The sequence below is a fragment of the Pelodiscus sinensis genome, chromosome 22, assembly GCF_052426305.1.
Source record: "Pelodiscus sinensis isolate ZL-2025 chromosome 22, ASM5242630v1, whole genome shotgun sequence".
NCBI classification, from domain to species: domain Eukaryota; kingdom Metazoa; phylum Chordata; order Testudines; family Trionychidae; genus Pelodiscus; species Pelodiscus sinensis.
Window position 1 is genome coordinate 14,687,821 of NC_143073.1, and position 17,448 is coordinate 14,705,268.

At 52.9% G+C, this 17,448-nt stretch overlaps 1 protein-coding gene across 2 annotated transcripts in view; it reads right to left on the reverse strand.

The window, feature by feature from the left end:
* The window catches only part of GUCY2D (guanylate cyclase 2D, retinal), a 29,212-nt gene extending 17,192 nt beyond the window's left edge, over window positions 1–12,020 (reverse strand). Inside the window, exons 1-7 of one of the 2 annotated variants that reach the window (XM_075908184.2) lie at window positions 6,256–12,020; window positions 4,189–4,490; window positions 3,278–3,632; window positions 2,300–2,384; window positions 1,886–1,982; window positions 1,138–1,245; window positions 298–381 (exon numbers count right to left, since the gene is read on the reverse strand). In XM_075908184.2, the coding sequence (XP_075764299.2) occupies window positions 298–381; window positions 1,138–1,245; window positions 1,886–1,982; window positions 2,300–2,384; window positions 3,278–3,632; window positions 4,189–4,490; window positions 6,256–6,964 (1,740 nt within the window). In that variant the 5' untranslated portion in view covers window positions 6,965–12,020. The remainder of the gene's footprint in view (window positions 1–297; window positions 382–1,137; window positions 1,246–1,885; window positions 1,983–2,299; window positions 2,385–3,277; window positions 3,633–4,188; window positions 4,491–6,255) is intronic. The other variant, XM_089772464.1, reaches the window with a different exon arrangement.
* Window positions 12,021–17,448: the final 5,428 nt, after the last annotated feature.

The window sequence follows — 17,448 nt, forward strand, 5'->3', positions numbered from 1 at the left end:
CCCCCCTCTGCAGGGGCAGGTGGATTCGGTGGGTGGACAACATGGTCTGGCCACCTCATGGCTGCAATGCCCATCAGGGGGATTGAAACCAGGCCCGGCGGTGGCATGCCTGATTTCAGCAGGAAGGGAGGGGGCAGATCTGAGGTTTGGGGGGCGGCTAGCGGGTGCCATAGCCGCTGCTTTCCCTCCTGTCCTTGCGAAAGGAGTGAAATCTGGAGGCAAGGGAGGAATGAAAGAAGCCGATGGGGGAGGACACGGGAGCCCAAAGGCAGCACCTGGCAGCCTTTGGCCGCTTACCTGCACGGCTGCCACTAGACCTTGGTTGTTAAACAAAAGGAGGAGGAAAGGGACGTGGCTGTTGCATTTTTGCTTCTCATCTCCCTAGGGATGGCAGGAAGCAGCTGTCAATCACACAAGGTGGTGGCAAGAGGAGGGCAGGAGGATGCGGTGGGGGTCTCCCTGAATGCCGGCAGCAGGGGGGAAGGGGTTGGATGAGGAGGAGCAAGGGAGGGTCACCTTCGTCCAGGCAGAGGAGGGGAGGTCTGCAATGAGCAGGCGGCAATCGGATTGGCATGCCAGTAGGACACTGGGAGGTGGTGGAGATGTGGGGGAAGAATGGCAGCTGGAGGAATAGGGGTGGGGAGCAGAGTTGTCCCAAGGCTGGTTGCGTTGCCCTGGGGCTGAGGCCAGGGTTCAAGGGAGGCATGGAGGGAGCAAAGCCCAGGCAGATACTTACTCATGGATATTTACCCAGGAAGGGGTATATACCTGGCAGAGGCTGCCATGGGCAATGCCCAGGAATTTTACCCAGCAGGGGGACCAGATGACAATGCTCAGGGGATATTTACTCAGTCAGGGCAATTCCCAGGGAGTATTGACCCAGTTGGGACAATGCCCAGGGGGGGATTTATCCAGCAGGGGGCAGTGCCCAAGGTATTTATACAGGAGAGGTATGAATCCAGCAGGGGGCAGTGCCTGGGGTATTTATACACAAAAGGCCATTTGCCCAGCAGGGGGCAGTGCCTGGGGTATTGACCTGGCAGGGTTGGGGGCCCTGGGGCCCTGCCCTTTGACCCAAGAGCCACCTGCCCGCCCCAGCGCAGAGGGAGGGGCGCTGGGGCGCCAGGAGAAGGTTACCTGGGCTACAGCCACATTGGTGTTGTCGGGAGCAGCTGCCAGGCTCTTGAAGCTCCTCATGTCGGAGACGCTCTTCCCTGCCAGGCTGGTGTGGCTGTCGTCCACCTTCTGCCGGGGCGAGGGGGTAGTGTGTCAGCCCAGCGTGGGGAAGAGGGGGCCTCTAAGCGCCTCTGACCTGCCCACAACTGCTGAGCCCAGTTCCCGGGGTCCAGTCCTGCTGCCCACTGATCCCCCATTGGCCTCTCATACCCCCGACCTCACGGATGTGACCCCTGACCCCAAGGGCATGACCGCGTCTCTGACCCCTGACTTCTAGTGTGTGGCTCTCGACCCCTAAGAACATGACCCCTGACCTCCAGGCTGTGATTCCCCCCCTAGGTTGTGATTGCTGACCCCAAGGGGCATGACTTCCATGACTCCGCTGGGTGTGTCTGATCCCTGACCTCTTGGTTGTGACCCCCCACTTGACATCTCTGACCTCACAAGGGGTGGGGATTGGGGAATCTCTCCCTCTGACCCACGGATCGCCACCACCAAACACCCCTCACCCAGTCACCATGGCCATCCCCCCTCTGGCCTGATCTGTGACCCTGCTTGTCAGCAGCCTTCTGCTTTGCCCCACCATCCTGACCCCCAAGCCCTTCTTATGACCCACCTCCCCAGCTCCACCCCACACATCGACCTGGAGAGCCTCTGCCCCTTGGCCCCAGTGCAGTTCCTATCCTTTCCCCTTCCCACTGCCTCTTACTTTCTTGCTGCTCTGGGTGTTAATGAAGGTCAAGTCCTCCATAGTCAGGATGATCTTGTCAGGGCCCTTCATGAGCTGGGCATGCAGGATCCGGCGCCTGCAAGGCGCAGAAACACAGAGACATGGGGGGGACCCCAAAGTAATGGGAGGGCCACTGTGCTGCCCCCCTAACTGCTAGGAAAGGCCCTCAGGAGCCCGTCTTGGGAAATGGGGAGAAAAACATCCCACATTGAGCACTGGGGTGTGGCAACACCAGACAAGACACCATTAATCCACAGCAGGAAGGGCCAGGATCCAACATGGCTGACAATGACACCATTCACTCACAGCAGGAAGTTGCCCACTAGGGCCCTTCTGGACAAGCTGCTCCCTGCTGGCACCAGGGCTGTTGCATGGGGGTTCCTTAGCACTCACCTGACATAGAAAGCAAGAGCTGTTCCCCCCAGGATCAAGCTGAAAGCCAAGATGAACAGGAGCAGGATGAAGCTGGGTTCCACCCCTGGAGGAGGAGGAAGATTGGGGGCAGGGAGGTTAACAGTGGAAGGGAGGGAATGCCTCCAGCTCCTCCAGCCCCACTCAGGATCGGCCCTCCCTCTCCCCCCTGAAAACCACACAGGAATACCTCAGTTTCCCCTCTACCCCACGATCCCTTACAAAGGGGTTCCCATGTCCCAACCCCCTTCCTCTCCCCCTCCAATACCTTCAAGGGACTCTCTTGTCTCCCCCATGGAACTGGGCAAATCCATGGCCACCTGAAGAATTCACGGCTGGCGCAGAGCCATGAATCGCCTGCTTCAAAAACACAGGCGCCAGCCAAAGGAAACTCTCCAGGAGTAGGATCAGTATGGAGTCTATGTCACACAAGGGAGGGGGCTTTGTGTCCAGACCATAAAGATCAACTCAAAGAAAAATAGCCAGTCTATTGTGTTCCTAGTGCCAATAAAATCCTTCACTACAAGCAGGAATGGGACAGAGACAGACCATTTGATGCATGAGTAGAAATGGAAAGGCAGGTGTACATGGGGATGGGCGGAGGGACCAACAGATGGTACATAGGTGGATGGGCATCCATATGGAGGGAAGGACGGATGAACAAATTAACAGGTGTGTGTGGGGGAGAGGGGATGGATGGATGGATGGATGGATGGACAAGTGGGTGTGCGTTGTCACAGGTGAATGTTTAGGTTGATGGGTGTATATGAGGACACATGGATGGATGGACAAGTGGATGAGTATGTATGGGAATGAATGGAAGGAGAGACAAGTTGATGGTTGTGCATGGGGATGGATGTGAGGACTGATGGCTGGACAGACAGATGGACAGATAGATGGACCCAATGCCTACAAGGAGGAACAAGCAGGGAGGCTGGTGGACGAATGGCGAGTACTCACCCCCAGAACAGATGGTAGTTGGCACAAACCAGCACCCCGAGTCGGTGCTGGGGCTGGAGCTGTGGGGCCAGTGGATGGCATGACCCATGAAGCGCAGCCCCTCGGGCCCTGTGGCCACACTGTAGGTGGGCCAAAGCCGGTTCCCCTTGCCATCAGTGTCCAGGATGATGTAGCTCACCACAGGGTCACCGTTCTGGTCAGCTGCCAGCCGCTGGCAGAAGCCTTCCAGCTGGAAGTCCTGGGTGTGCTCAGCAATGCTGGAGCCCATCACCCAGCGGCCAGCCTGTCGCGTGCGCTCCACCGCCTTGGCCAGGTAGTAGATGGAGTTGTAGATGGTGCCAAAGAGTGGGTGCACCTGAGGGCAGAGGGGGAGCAGGGCAGGGGTTGGATTTTGGCACACGTCTTCTAGCTGGCCTCCAGTGTTGTATCCTTATTGGCTGTGGCTGGATGCCAGCTGACCCCACCGTGGCCAATGCGACTCCTTTCTGCATCCCCATTGGTGACATCAATATATCAGCTGACTCATTGGCCACCACTTTATTTCTTTCTTCTCATTGGTTGCAACTGGGCACTTCCATCCCTCCTCCCCATTGGCGATGGCTTGGCACTTCCATCCCACCTACCCATTGGCGATGGCTTGGCACCTCTATCCCACCTACCCATTGGCGATGGCTCAGCACCTCCATGCCACCTACCCATTGGCGATGGCTTGGCACCTCCATCCCACCTACCCATTGGCGATGGCTCAGCACCTCCATGCCACCTACCCATTGGCCACAGCCAGGCACCTCCATCTCCCCTCCCCATTGACCACAGTTTTACCACCTGGTTCCCCATTGGTCGTAGTCCCCACCCCTTCATCTCTCTGCCCCTGCCAGGGTCAAGACCAGGGTCATGCAGCTGGAGCCGACCTGTGCAGGGTCCAGGTGAGCCGGCAGCTCATGTGCCTGCTGGGCATCATGGAAAGCCTCGCGGAAGCTCTGCTCAGGGGCGTCGATGGTGACTGTGAGCACAGCATCATAGGCCAGCCGCAGCTTGGTGTTGTTGCCTAGCACGGGGTAGGGCGTCCGGCGGTAGGGCAGGCTGTAGCTCAGCGCATCGTAGGGGATGAAGACAAAGGTGCCATCTGTCATGCGCAGGTCCTCTGCCTTCTCCAGCAGGAGGCGCTGCTCCTCCCCACCCAGAAGCACCGAGTGCATGCACATCACCACCACTGTGCGTGGGGAGGGGGCAGTCAGGGAATGCAGGAGGGGAGGAAGACACCAGAAGGATGAAAAACACCCAGAGGTGAGAGCAATGGGTCAAGCCAGTAGTCTGTGGCCTCTCACGATTTGAGAAGGGGCTTCCCCTTTCCACCAGGACATCAGGATCCATCCCTCCCCCACCTGTCTATCCCTTCATCCATCCATGCACCCTCACAAACACCTCTCCCTCTGTCCATTCCTCCACCCCCCCACGCACACCTCTGTCCACCACACCTATCCCTCTGTCTCCCACTGCACTGCCTTATTTATCCTCCCGTCCTTACACACACAGCCCTATGTCTAGCCATCTCCCATCCCCCATGTACCTATCAATCCACCCCACACACACAACTCCCTATCTCTCCCTCCATCTGTCCATCCATCCCCTCCACACACTCCGTCCACACCACCAAACCTCCATTCATCCACCACCCTCACACACCGCTGTATCTGGCCATCCATCCCCACACACCCCTGTCTGTATATACATCTACCCCCATTCCCCTCTGTCCCTCCATCTGTCTTTCCATCTACCCACACACACCTTCATCCTCCCCTCATCCCTGTCTGTCCATCCGCCCCTTCCACACCTCTACCTATCCTTCCTTCCTCCACAGGCCTCTATCTACTCCACAACTCTGTCTATTCCTCCATCCGTTCTCCCACACATCTCTCTTATCTGTCCATTCATCTATTCCCACATCTACAGACTCCCATCCATCCATCTACCCTACCACACACCTTTCTGTGTATCCATCCACCTGTCCCTCCACCCATACACCTCTATCGATCCATCTCCACATATCCCTCCCTTCCTCCTTCCATCCCCCGTCCCACTGCCCCATCTATCCATCTGTCCTTACACATACAGGCCTTTGTCTCTCCATCCCCACGCATCTCTCTCTGTCCGTTCATCTATCACCCACTTCTGCCTTACCTAGGGTGACCAATTTCATAGGGACAGTTCCAATATTGGAGTTTTTTCTTATAGTTTTTTCTTTGGTTTTCTATTTCCCCCAAAACCTGTCCCAGTTTTTTTGCATTTGATACCCTGGTTATCCACACACCCCTTTAACCACCACCATCCCACATACACACACACCTCCCTATACCTCCCTCCATGCCCCCACCCCCCAAATCTCTCTGTCCATCTACACACACACACACACACACACACACACACACACACACACACACACACCTTTCTCTCTCCATCCAGGCACCCACCCCATGTAAATTCACACATCTCTAGGCCAGCAGGGCCCAAGAGGACTGGCCAGAGCCCAGAGGGCCTCCCAGAGCCCTGCAAACCCACAGCTGCTAGTTCTGCTAGCAAGTCCCCTCAGTGCTGAAAGCCCTCCAGCAAGGAGGCATTCTTCCCTCTTGGAGGGCTGATTCCACATCTCCCCCCCCCCCCCCCCCCCCCAGGAAATGTTGCCCCCAGAGTTCCTGTCTGAATTTGTGCAGCGTCCATTCCCAGCCATTCATGACCCAGCAGTCCTGGATTCCAGCCCCTCACTCTATCCACTCCCCTCCCAGGGCTGAGGAGACAATCCAGGAGCCCTGGATCCCAACCCCCTACTCTAACCACCAGCCTCCACTCCCCTCCCAGCACCAGGGAGAGAACCCAGGAGTCCTGGCACCTAAACCTTCCTGCTCTAACCCACCAGCTGCCACTCCCTCCCAGAGCCATGGAGAGAACCCAGGACTCCTGTCCCCCTGCCATGAAAGTACCTCTGACGTTATCGGCCCTCTGCACCTGTCGCAGGACATTGCGAGCCCCGTTGTCACCAGCCTCCATGGTGGTCACCACACTGACGGGCAAGCCAAAGTCACGCAGCGAGTGGGCCAGGCCTTCCCCTGCCTCCACCCACAGGTCCTGCTGGGAGGTGACCACGGCCACGTGGGCCCAGCGGAAAAATTTGAGGACAGCGTAGAGCACGGCTGAGGCCTGCGGGAGAGGCCGGGCGAAGGTGTTCCACCGCTCCACCTCAGCATCCCTATTCAGGCACGCCCAGGAGAAGACCGGCTTGTTCCAGGCCTGGCCCAATGGCCCAGCCATCCCACATGCGACCGGGTTGAGTGGCCCCACGAAGCCGGAGGCATAGCGTTCGGCGTTGACCAGAGCCACCAGCGCCTGGCTGGTCTGGCACTCCTCGTTCAGCAGCACATAGTCAAACCAGTAGCCCTGGTTCACCTCCGGGTCCTTGTTGATCCGCCCCACAGCCAACTGGGCAGCTGCTTCGGGCAACGCCCGGGCAAAGATGGGGTCACAGCTCCAGGGGCCCATGACCCCCACTTTGAAAGTGGCTGGGTGGACCCAAGCAGGCCAGCATAACAGCAGGAGCCAGAGTAGGAGAGTCTGGCGCCGCCGCCGCCCCCACCTGGGGTGGTTGGAGAGGCGTAGAAGGAACCTGTGGAAGCCAAACCAAGCAGGAGACATAGTGCAAGGGTGCTGGGCACAATGGGGCAGGAGGGGGGGGGGGCAGCACCAGGCTATTTAGTCCCTTGGGGCCCAGAGCCCAAAGCCTTTGGCAGAAAGGGGTCTGTTCATCACAGCCAACATCATGGAGGGGAGGTTGCTGCTACCACAGCTGCAGGGAAACGGTGCGTCTGGAAGAGAGAGGAGACGTGTCAGAAAGGGATGTGGAGAGAGAAGGGCTTAGAGCCAGGACTCCTGGGTTCTCTTTCTGGCTCTGGGAGGGAAATGGGGGCTGGTGGGTTAAAGCTGGGGGTGCTGGGAGCCAGGACTCCTGGATTCTAACCCCAGAGCTGGGAGGGGACTGAGGTGTATTGTACTGTCTGGTTACTAGACAGCAGCCATCTTACATCCAAGGGCTCCCCTACTCTTGCCAGTAGCAACCAGCCTATTGCCAGTTCTGGTCATTTTGTGGCTTGTAATGGCTGATAGAGGCCATCTTGATGTGGGCCAGCATGCCAACCAAAGCTGCCTTGGTTGGCTTGCTGCCATGCCATCTTGGGCCTGCCATGCCAACCAAAGCTGCTGCATTGCTAACCCCGGTGGTCATATTGTTCTCAATGGTGGCCATATTTGCTGACATGCCAGCTGAATTATCACTAAGGTCAGCCATATTGCCAACCATGGTAGCCATATTGTTAACCATGGTGGCCATATTGCAAACACACCAATCATATTTTCACTAGCAGCAGCCCTAGCCTTAACTTTGGCAGACATATTACCAAGGTACTGTGCTTAAATTACACAATTTAGTGCTTTAATGAGTGGGTCCTTACTTCTGCAGGTTTGTTTCAGCATCAAAAAGCATTATAAGAGGCAGATGGCTGTTGACAATCACCAGGAAATCATGTTACATCATTTGTAGCCATCACCACCCCCAAGCATGATGACCATACTGTCACTGTGTCAGCAATATGGTCGTTAATAGTAGCCATATTGCGAATCATGGCAGCCATATTGCAAGCAACAGCAGCCATCTTGTGCACAGTGGCCACATTATTAACAAGAGCAGGCATATTGCGAACAGCACCCTTATTGTTAACAACAGTGGCAATATTGTCAACAGCTATATTGTGAACAGTAGACATATTGTGAATAATGGCAGCCTTATTGGGAACAGCAGCCATATTGTTAACAACGGCAGCCATGTTACCAAGTGCAGCAACCATATGTGTGAACAACACCGGCTCTGTCACCAAGATGCTAGCAATATGGCTATGATGTTAACAATGCAACCATCTTTTCCAGTGCATGGGTCCGACAGTCCAGACCTGCCCACCAGGGCCTTCAAAGAGGTGTCCTTTGTCTTGATAGCAAATCGACCCCTCCATGCAGGAACAGTTGTCCTCCCACTCCACACACGGGGCCTTGCATGGCTCGTTTCCATGGCAGGACGAGGTGGAGGGTCATGGTGGGTGAAGACAGCTGTCCTGGCCTAAATCCACCCAATCTCATCAGCCTCGCTGGAATTAGCCAAATCACAACTCCACGTGCCGCCCGGCGCCTCCATAAACCTGCTCCCTCCCCTCCCCCTTCAATCCTAATCTCATAGATGAACTAAACTGGGATTAACTCTTTGGCCCCAAATGCCTGGTTGCATTAGGTGTGAAGCAGCCCAGTGGTCCTGGCAGCCACGTGTTGGCTCATCTCCAGCGGCCCAAGCCTGCATGTCGCCTGTCCCACGTGGATGGGCCTGGAAGTGAAGGAGGCGACCATGGGGAGGGCAGGGTAGAACGGAGGGATTGATGGGTAGTTGGGAAGGTCAGTGCAGACTTTGGTCCTTGGTCAGGTAAGGGGTTCTGTGGGGGCAGGGAATGGGGTAGGGACTAAACAGGGGTGTTCTCTTCAAGTCCAAATCTGAGCTTAAAAGAGACCACCTTGTTATCTAGACTGACTTCCTGCATTGCACTAACTACTGCACCCAACCACCAACATTTGACTGTGGTACCACTGACATAAGGGACTCAACTGGCTGAGAACAGGCGGAACCAAGGTGCCCCCCGTGCCTGAGGCCTTGCCATGGAAGGAAACCAACTACATGAGACATGCCCAGATGAGCTGCACAGTCAAGCTGCACCTATGGCACAGAGGAAGGCATAACCCGATACCTCCAATGTTCCCACCCCACTGACCTGGGGGGAGGGAGGGATTATTTCCTGGCCCAAATCCGAGGCAAGTCCAAGGCAAGCTTCCCTAATGTAGATGTGCTATCTTGATTTAGAGCCCCAGGAGGAATTTGTTTAGGCAAACAGTTGGGGACAGGATTCTTCAAACCTGCTCAACACATCAGCCACCCTGCCCTATGTCCCATCTCAGCTGTGTCCAAGCTCTTCCCTCAGAAGAGGGAAACACATTTATACACACACAGACAATGCCAGGAGACACCAGAGTGACAACCCTTCCTGACCCTTGCAGATGATAGGCTAAAGCCCTGAAGCATGAACACTACAAACATGAAACCTAATCCAGGGGAGGAAAAAAAACCCAAGACTGGTGAGCCCTGCCCCTAATCATCGTGAGCAGCCCCACTCAGATATTTCTCCAGCTCTTTTACAACACAAAGTATGCGTTCAGGCCCCATGACAATTTGTGGGTGGGTGTGGCTACGTCTAGACTGCAGGCTCCTTTCAGAATAAGCTTTTCTGGAAGAGATCTTCCGAAAAAACTTCTTCCAAAAGAGAGCATCCACACTGCCAAAGCGCATCGAAAAAGCGATCTGCTTTTTCAAAAGATAGTGTCCACACTGAATGGATGCTATCTCACATTTAAGCACCAGGGCACCTGTGCTTTTTCCTCTTTCCTTTTCTTTCAAAAGAACTCATTCTTCCCTGTCCACAAACAAAAGAGCCAAAAGAGCTCTTTTGGAAAAAGGCTTTTTCCTCATAGAAAGAGGTTTTCCAATTTTGGAAAAACTCCTCTGTTCTTTCAATTTTCTTTCGAAAGACCGCGATTGCAGTGTGGACATAAGTGAAGTTTTTTCCGAAAAATGGCCATTTTTCCAAAAAAAACTCTGTAGTGTTGACATAGCTTGTACCAGGCCCTCCTGTCTCCAGTGGGTAGGAACCTTCTGCTCTCCAGCCTCCATCGATTCTTGTCCTGTTTATCTCTGTTCAGCTTGGTACCAACACTGCCAACTCCCCTAGCCAATGGATTTAGGAACAGCTATGACACTTATCCCTTGCTGGCTGCGTCTCAGACCAAAAAGGCAAGCTCTAGTAGTCTCCTCTGGTGGGACTGGCTCTCTAGTCTCCTGGGCTTCCTCACAGCCCATCTTTCTGCACCTGGGCCAGTTTGGAGGCAGCTTTCTTCACTACAGAGGACCAGAGCCAAACTCAAGTTTCCAGCAGTGCCTGGTCTGACTGAAAACACCACATCTGGGGGATTCCTGGAGAGCATCTGCTTTTCCCATTGGCAGCTCATAGACACCCAGCAATTGGCAATATCTTCAGGTCTTTCACCCCCATCACCTGGTCGTTCGTTTCCTGCTGGCAAGCCCTTAGCACCACAGCCACACAACTGGTCCTCACCAGCCTCACCGCAACTCTTGGTTCTCTGTGCATCCCCCATGGCATTGCTCTGGCTTCATGCCTGCTGACGCATTCTGGGAGAATTGCTTGAATTTTCCCAGCATGTGTTGCTCACTGTGGGCTGCCTGCTAGCGGATGCATTCTGGGAGAATTAATTGCCTGGCTTTCCCACTTGTTGGAGAATTTTAACACAGGGCTTCACACCAGCTGAAGTATTCTGGGGTTATGTCTACACTGCACAGTTATTTCAGAATAAGCTATTCCGGAATAGTTATTCCGAAGTAGCTTACAGATAGTCCCCGACTTACAAATGAGTTACATACCAAACACTTGGTCGTAACTCGATTTGTTCGTAAGTCAGACTCCATTCATTTAAATGTGACTGCGCTGTTCGTAAGTGCAGATCGCGCATTCGTAACTCGGGGACCGGCTGTAATGCGCTTAATGGGAGGTTGGTCGTAAGTACGAACAGTCTTAAGTCAATGCGTTCGTAACTCGGGGACCACCTGTATTTCAAAATAGCAAGTCTACACAGCAGGGAAGCCTCAAAATGAGTCCTAGGAAAGCTTCCCTAATGTAGATGTGTTATCTTGATTTAGAGCCCCAGGAGTAATAACTTAGAATGGTTCTCGTATTTCAAAATAGCAGAAGTGGCACATCTACACACGCCTTATTTCGAAATAGCTATTTTGGAACAGGCGTTATTCCTCATAGAATGAGGTTTGCAGAAGTCAGAATAAGCCATCCATTATTTCAAAATTATTTCAAAATAACAGAATTGCTGTGTAGGCACTCGCATAGTTATTTCGGAATAATGACCATTATTCTGAAATAACTTTTCTGTGTAGACACACCTGGGAGAACAGCTTGAATGTCCCCATCATGTCTTGCTCAATATAGGCTTCATGCTGACTGATGCATTCTGGGAGAACTGCCTGGATTTCCCAGCATAGCAGGGCTGGAGGCAGAAGACCCTTGCTCAGGTGAGGATAGAACAAGTCAGACACACACAGCTGTGTTTGTCATAACCAGGCATGACTGAGAGGGTGTCTTCACTGGACCTTGTGAATGGGAGGGGTAAAACCCTTTTCTGAGCGTTCTAGCCATTCAGATAACTAAAGTCTTTTCACGGTGGTTAACTCTTGAGACCTAACCCTAACTGTCTTGCCTGTACAGGTTAAAGCCATTGACAGAGAGTGCTAGGGAATCCCAGGAATGCTAGGGAAGTGAGTTGGCAGGAGACCAGGAAAGCCAATGGAAACAGAGCATGGGGTTTTTGAATTAGAAGCAGTGACCTTCCTGTTCTTGTGTGACCAGAAGAGAACTAGGAGACTAAGCCAGAGAGCAAGGCAGGGAGTATGCAGTGAAATCCATGCCTAGGGAAGGACTAAATCTTGAAACCATAGCTATGTGAGTAGAACAGTGAGACTATGTCTACACTAGCGGCTTCTTGCACCAGAAATATGCAAATGAGGCTAAATGTGGAATATTGCCGAGCCTCATTTGCATACCTAATGAGCCGTCATTTTTTTCAGAAGAGGCTCTTGCGCCAGAAGGAGCTATCTACACTGCCCCTTCTTGCACAAGAAAAACCCTCTTGCGCAATGCCACTATGCTGATTATTTTCAGGAATAACGGCATTGCACAAGAGGGTTTTTCTTGTGCAAGAAGGGGCAGTGTAGACGCTCCTTCTGGCGCAAGAGCCTCTTCTGAAAAAATGGCGTCTCATTAGGTATGCAAATGAAGCTCGGCAATATTCCTCGTTTAGCCTCAATTGCATATTTCTGGTGCAAGAAGCCGCCAGTGTAGATAGAGCCTGTATGTTTAGTCAGACAAAATCAGGTTATTTTCTTTATTCTGGGGTTTGTTGGACATCTCTGTGCAGATCACATGTGACTAACTCCTTACACTGTGACTTTGTAAACTGGATCCTAGGGCAGCAATTCTCTGTGCTTTAATCCACCCACCTTCACACACACCTTTGCATCTGGCCATCCAAGCCTGTGGTTCTTTGTTTTGTTAATAAAAATCACCCTTTTATCTCCCTGACCTGATTCCTGTCTCCTAGAGGGCAGGAGGTTCTGTGTGTGCATGCCTAAGACCACAAAGCCAGACTATTAAAAGAAATTACAGTTTTCCAACCTCTCTCCAGAGGGAGGGATAAAAAGATTGAGGGTGCCCACACCGGAAGGAATTTTCAAGTGCCCCTTCCTGGGTTCTTAAAGGGATTTTGCATTGGGTGGTGGCGGCAATACCAAGTCAAGGCCAGGGAATCTGTGACCCTAGGGAGTTTTAACACAACTTGTTAGTTGCAGGGTATTTTAAAGTCTCTTGTAGGCCTCCACCTGCTGCACTCGAAGTACCAGGGTGGAGAATGGTCTTGACAGGAGGGCAGAAGGGATGGTCTCTGGGGCAGATAGCAGGGGCAGCACCACCCATCCACCAGCCAGTCTCCCCAGTTTCACTCTAACTTTCAGCACCATCGCATAGTTCAGCATTGCTCTGGCTGGGTTACACAAAACCACATGCTTTGAAGACTCCACAACCTCCACCGCGTCCAACAACACAGTCCCTGAATCAGGACAGTCAAATGCTGACCTCCGCACACAGCCCTGCAAGCCCATTCAGCCATCAGGTCAGGGACGGAACTCTGATTCCATGCCTGGCTCCCACTCGCTTCTAACCATACAGGGGCAGCCTTAATGGGTAGAACGGAGGGTGCAGGGCCAGTGCATTGGAGACAGGGAGAAACTTTCTACTAAAAATCAATTAACAGAGTTGTTCTCACCCTCTTCTCCCGTTACCCCCAACATTTTTCACCTAAAAGGTCTCTACACTCAGTTTTTTCCTCCTCTGCCATTTTGTTTTCTCTTTCCCTCTTCTCTTCATCTAATAAAACAAACACACAAAAAAGAATCATTTTTAGAACTCTCTAATCCATGGTTCATCCACAGCTCTGATGGAGCTTTGGAGGGGAAACTGAGGCACAAAGTTGGGGGGGGAGAACTGGCCTTTCCACAGGCACCTAACAGAACCCAGCCATTCAGAGTCCCCCTCACAGTAATCAAGTTGCATCTGATTCAGTCCAGTGTTCCCTGTAAGATGAGCGACTGGGCAGCCACAGAGATTAGCATGGCGCCCAACTGATTAGCAGAGCGCCCTCGGGCAGCAGCATGTGTTTCTATTAGTAGTGCGCATCTGCGCATGCCTTGGTGCACATAAAGTTCATTCCGCTCATGAGTGGAAAAAGTTAGTGGGGTTCTTAATTCAGTCTTGTTCTAAAACAAATTCATGATATTTGTAATAAAATTCATCCTTTGGTCCCCCTCGCCCAGCCTCAAAGTGGCACTATGGAATGGTTCAGTCCCTTTGGGTGGAGATAGCTGGTACCTGCTGACAATTGGAGGAGGCACAATTTAAAGAACCCATCCCAAAACCGCTGGAGTCACTTCTCCACCAAGCAGTTCCTTCTCTCCTATCCAGAGCGGCCCTCCTCTGCCACTCCCAGCTGTTTGCTGCTGCCTCGTCCTGGGGCCCTATCACCGAGGCTAGGTCCATCAATGGCTGTTAACCAGGATGGACAGGCAGAGTGTCCTTAGCCTCTGTATGACAGCAGCTGGGAATGGGAGACAGGGTGGGATCATTTGATGATTCCCTGCTCTGTCCACTCCCTCTTGGGCACCTAGCACAGGCCACTGACAAAAGAAGACAGGATCCTGGGCTAGATGGACCTTTGGTCTGACCCTGTCTGGCTATTCTTACCGTCTTCTGTTTGCAGGTAGGGAGTGCTGTAGCAGGTTAGCACTCGGAGAGAGATCGGGAGTCATTGTGGCTGGGAATCAGGTCATATTGGCCAGCTTGAGAAGAGCCTCGTTCATCGGAAGTGCCCCTTGTGACAAAGCTGAGGCATGTGAAACATCCAGAATAGGTCTCGGGGATCTCAAGCGTATCTGCACCCTGCTTTATGAGGTCCCAAAGCCAACAAAAGTCCTCCGCCTTGGACAATGGAAGAGATATTTCAGCCACCTCTGGCAACCATGAGGGAATTGCCAGCCCTAGACTCTGATAGAGAGGGGGGAGGGAGGCTAGCCGTGGAAGGGACCCTGAAGAACAACAATTATGGGGAAGAGGGGAAAGGTTAGTCACCATTTTTTACTTTTTAGGCAATCACAAACATCCATTCTACTGCAGGTGACCAGCCCGTGGCCCTCCCCGGAGAGGGGCTTGAGGTCTGAACAGGCTCTGGATGGCTGGGAGATGGTGCAGCGGGTGGCACGCGCCCACACACTCACACGCACGTGCGCACACACACACACACTCACGAGCCAGAAAAGCCCCGAGACCTGGTTGAATGGGGCACTACTCTACTCGGTGGAGGAGACATCAACCCTCCAGCAGCATAAACAAACACAACTGGATCTCCACGAAGAGACCCTTGGGAGGACACCAGATGGCCTTTCATTCTTTCTGTAGTCAGAACCCAAGTTGCTTCTAAAGTCTAGCGTATGGAGTTTCTCCCTCATTTTCATATGCATGAATCTTTGGAAAGAAAGACAGGAGATAAATGGCTTGGTTAACATGAAAACTGGAAGCCACTTGAATGAGGAACTTGGAGTGAGGGGGAAGGTAAACTTTGTCTCTGAAGATGACCAAATAGGGAGGTTCCCATTCTAGAACTCACAATTTCCCTACTCTCATGCTGAAGGAAATAGCAATTTAACAAAACCCACTTTCATGAAGGTTGCAGAAGCTAAAAAAATCACCCAGGGCTCAGCTGGGGAGCCCATCAACTAGATGGGAACTAGATTCAGGGCAACATGTTCTTCTCCCAGTCTATGCAATCTGCCCCAGGCTTTCTAAGATCTGACAAACATGGGATCAGCGAAGAGAGAGTGGTTATGAACAGGATCCATGGAGAGCTACGATAACAGCTAGGTGGACTCAGATGGAGCCAACAACGAACTCTGGTTGTTTCACCAAGAGAAGAAAGTCCGATGCGTGCTGAATAGAAGCCCCAGATGGGGAAACCCAGGGCCAGGTGGAGAATCTTTTCAGTGCTCCTAGCTAAAAGCTTTCTGCTATTTAGAAACATGCCCATAGTACAACCCCCTTCCAAAGGCAGCAGACCTGAAGCAACCAGGCTATAAGGTGAAGGATCAACAGTCTGGGGTGGACAAGTTGGCTGTGATCCTGGGAGTTCATACCTGCATCTTGTGGAAACAACAGCAAAGCTCAGACCAATAACCTGAAATTTCTGAAGTGGCCCCATTTTAAAAATTATTGCCCACACCTGCCTCATATGGAAGTTTTCCATATCCTTCATCATTTTATTGCCCTTTGCTGTACTTTTCCCAGTTCTAATAGATCTTTACTGAGATGGGGCAACCATGTCTGCATGCAGTCTTCAAGTTGCGGGTATACCATGGATTGATAAAGAGGCATTAAGATACTTTCTGTCTTCTTATCTACCCCACTCCTAGCAGTTTCTAATAGTAGGCTTTTTACCGCTCCTGCACATTGAGTAGATGTTTTCAGAGAACTATCCACAAGTGATTCCAAGATTTCTCTCTTGAACCCCATCATTTTATAGGCATAGTTGGGCAGGCCCATCAATGAGGAGATGGGGGCAAAGGGGGCAATTGCCCCGGGTCCCAGCAATTCAAAAGGGCCTGGAGTTCTAGCCTCCACCCCTGCTGCTGTGACAACAGTGGTGATCAGTGGCCTTTGCCCCTTTGACTTGTCTCTAGAGCACCTGAGTGCTGTGCCCAGCGCTCCATGTGGCTCCAAGGTGCCACGGTCTAAGGGCTGACTGCCCTTGGCTCCACCCCTTCTAGGGGCACAGAGCTTGCCCCGGAGTGGCTGTTGGCCCCAATGTAGTTGGGATTTTATGTTTTTCAGCATGCATGAACCAACATTGGATTTCATCTGCCATTTTGTGGCCCAGTTGCCCTGTTTAGGGAGATCGTCTTGTGGCTTTTTGCCTGTTTTCATGGTGGCCCTTCACCAGAGCCACTGAAAACTCCTCAGGGTCGCTTCCACTCCCAACTTGCAGTGTTGGTCTTTAGCCCACCAACAGGCTGCTGCACAGGGGTGGCAGTAATAGCAGCGCTTCCCAGAAAGTCAGAGGGACGGGTTTTCAGTGAAACGCCTTACATCTGCTCAGGACTCAGAACTGCTGTCCTTGGACACCTTGAAGCCAACCAGCTTTCAGGTGGCCGGAGGTGGCGATGTGGAATTCCTAAGGCACAAAGGTTTGGATCGGGCGCTGCCTTGTTCATCGGCATGGCTGCTGGGTCCCCTGCTAGCCCTGATGCCCTGCTTGTCCCTGGATGAGTCACACTGCCCAAGCCACGCAGCTGGCTCCCCATTCTTGGACATTTCTACAGCACTTGAACTTTTAGATAGACCAGAGACTTTGTGTCCGCACAGGAACCCCGATGCACAGGCAATGAGTTGGGGACTAAGGTGACTGTTGAGGAGAAGCAAAGGATGCCAGGGATGCCATGGCTCCTGCACTTTGTGTTGGCCAGAAGGGTGAGTGGCGGAGAGGTGGGGGCAGGGACTCAGCGGAGAGGCAGCTGGGGGGTGGTAGGGCCTGGGAGGGAGGTAGTACAGAGGCAGGGTGGTACAGGGGATGGGGCCTCTGTTTGGCCACTTGTGCCCCCCTCCTCCCCCCCACACACTTTTACAGCACTTCTTCTGTCCTGAAGGGGGCCCCTATGTCAATGTTCGGTCCTTCTGCCCACCAGCCCAGGGAGGACAAGGCAAGAGTGGGGACTTGAATCAACCCTGCCTAACGTCTGACTGGTGAAACCACCCCAGCCTGGTAGCTGCCTGAAGAGCCATCTAGCACCATGTACACACCCGTGGCCTCATGCCCTACAAGCCAAAGATACTTTTGTCCTGGACGTGCACAGCCAT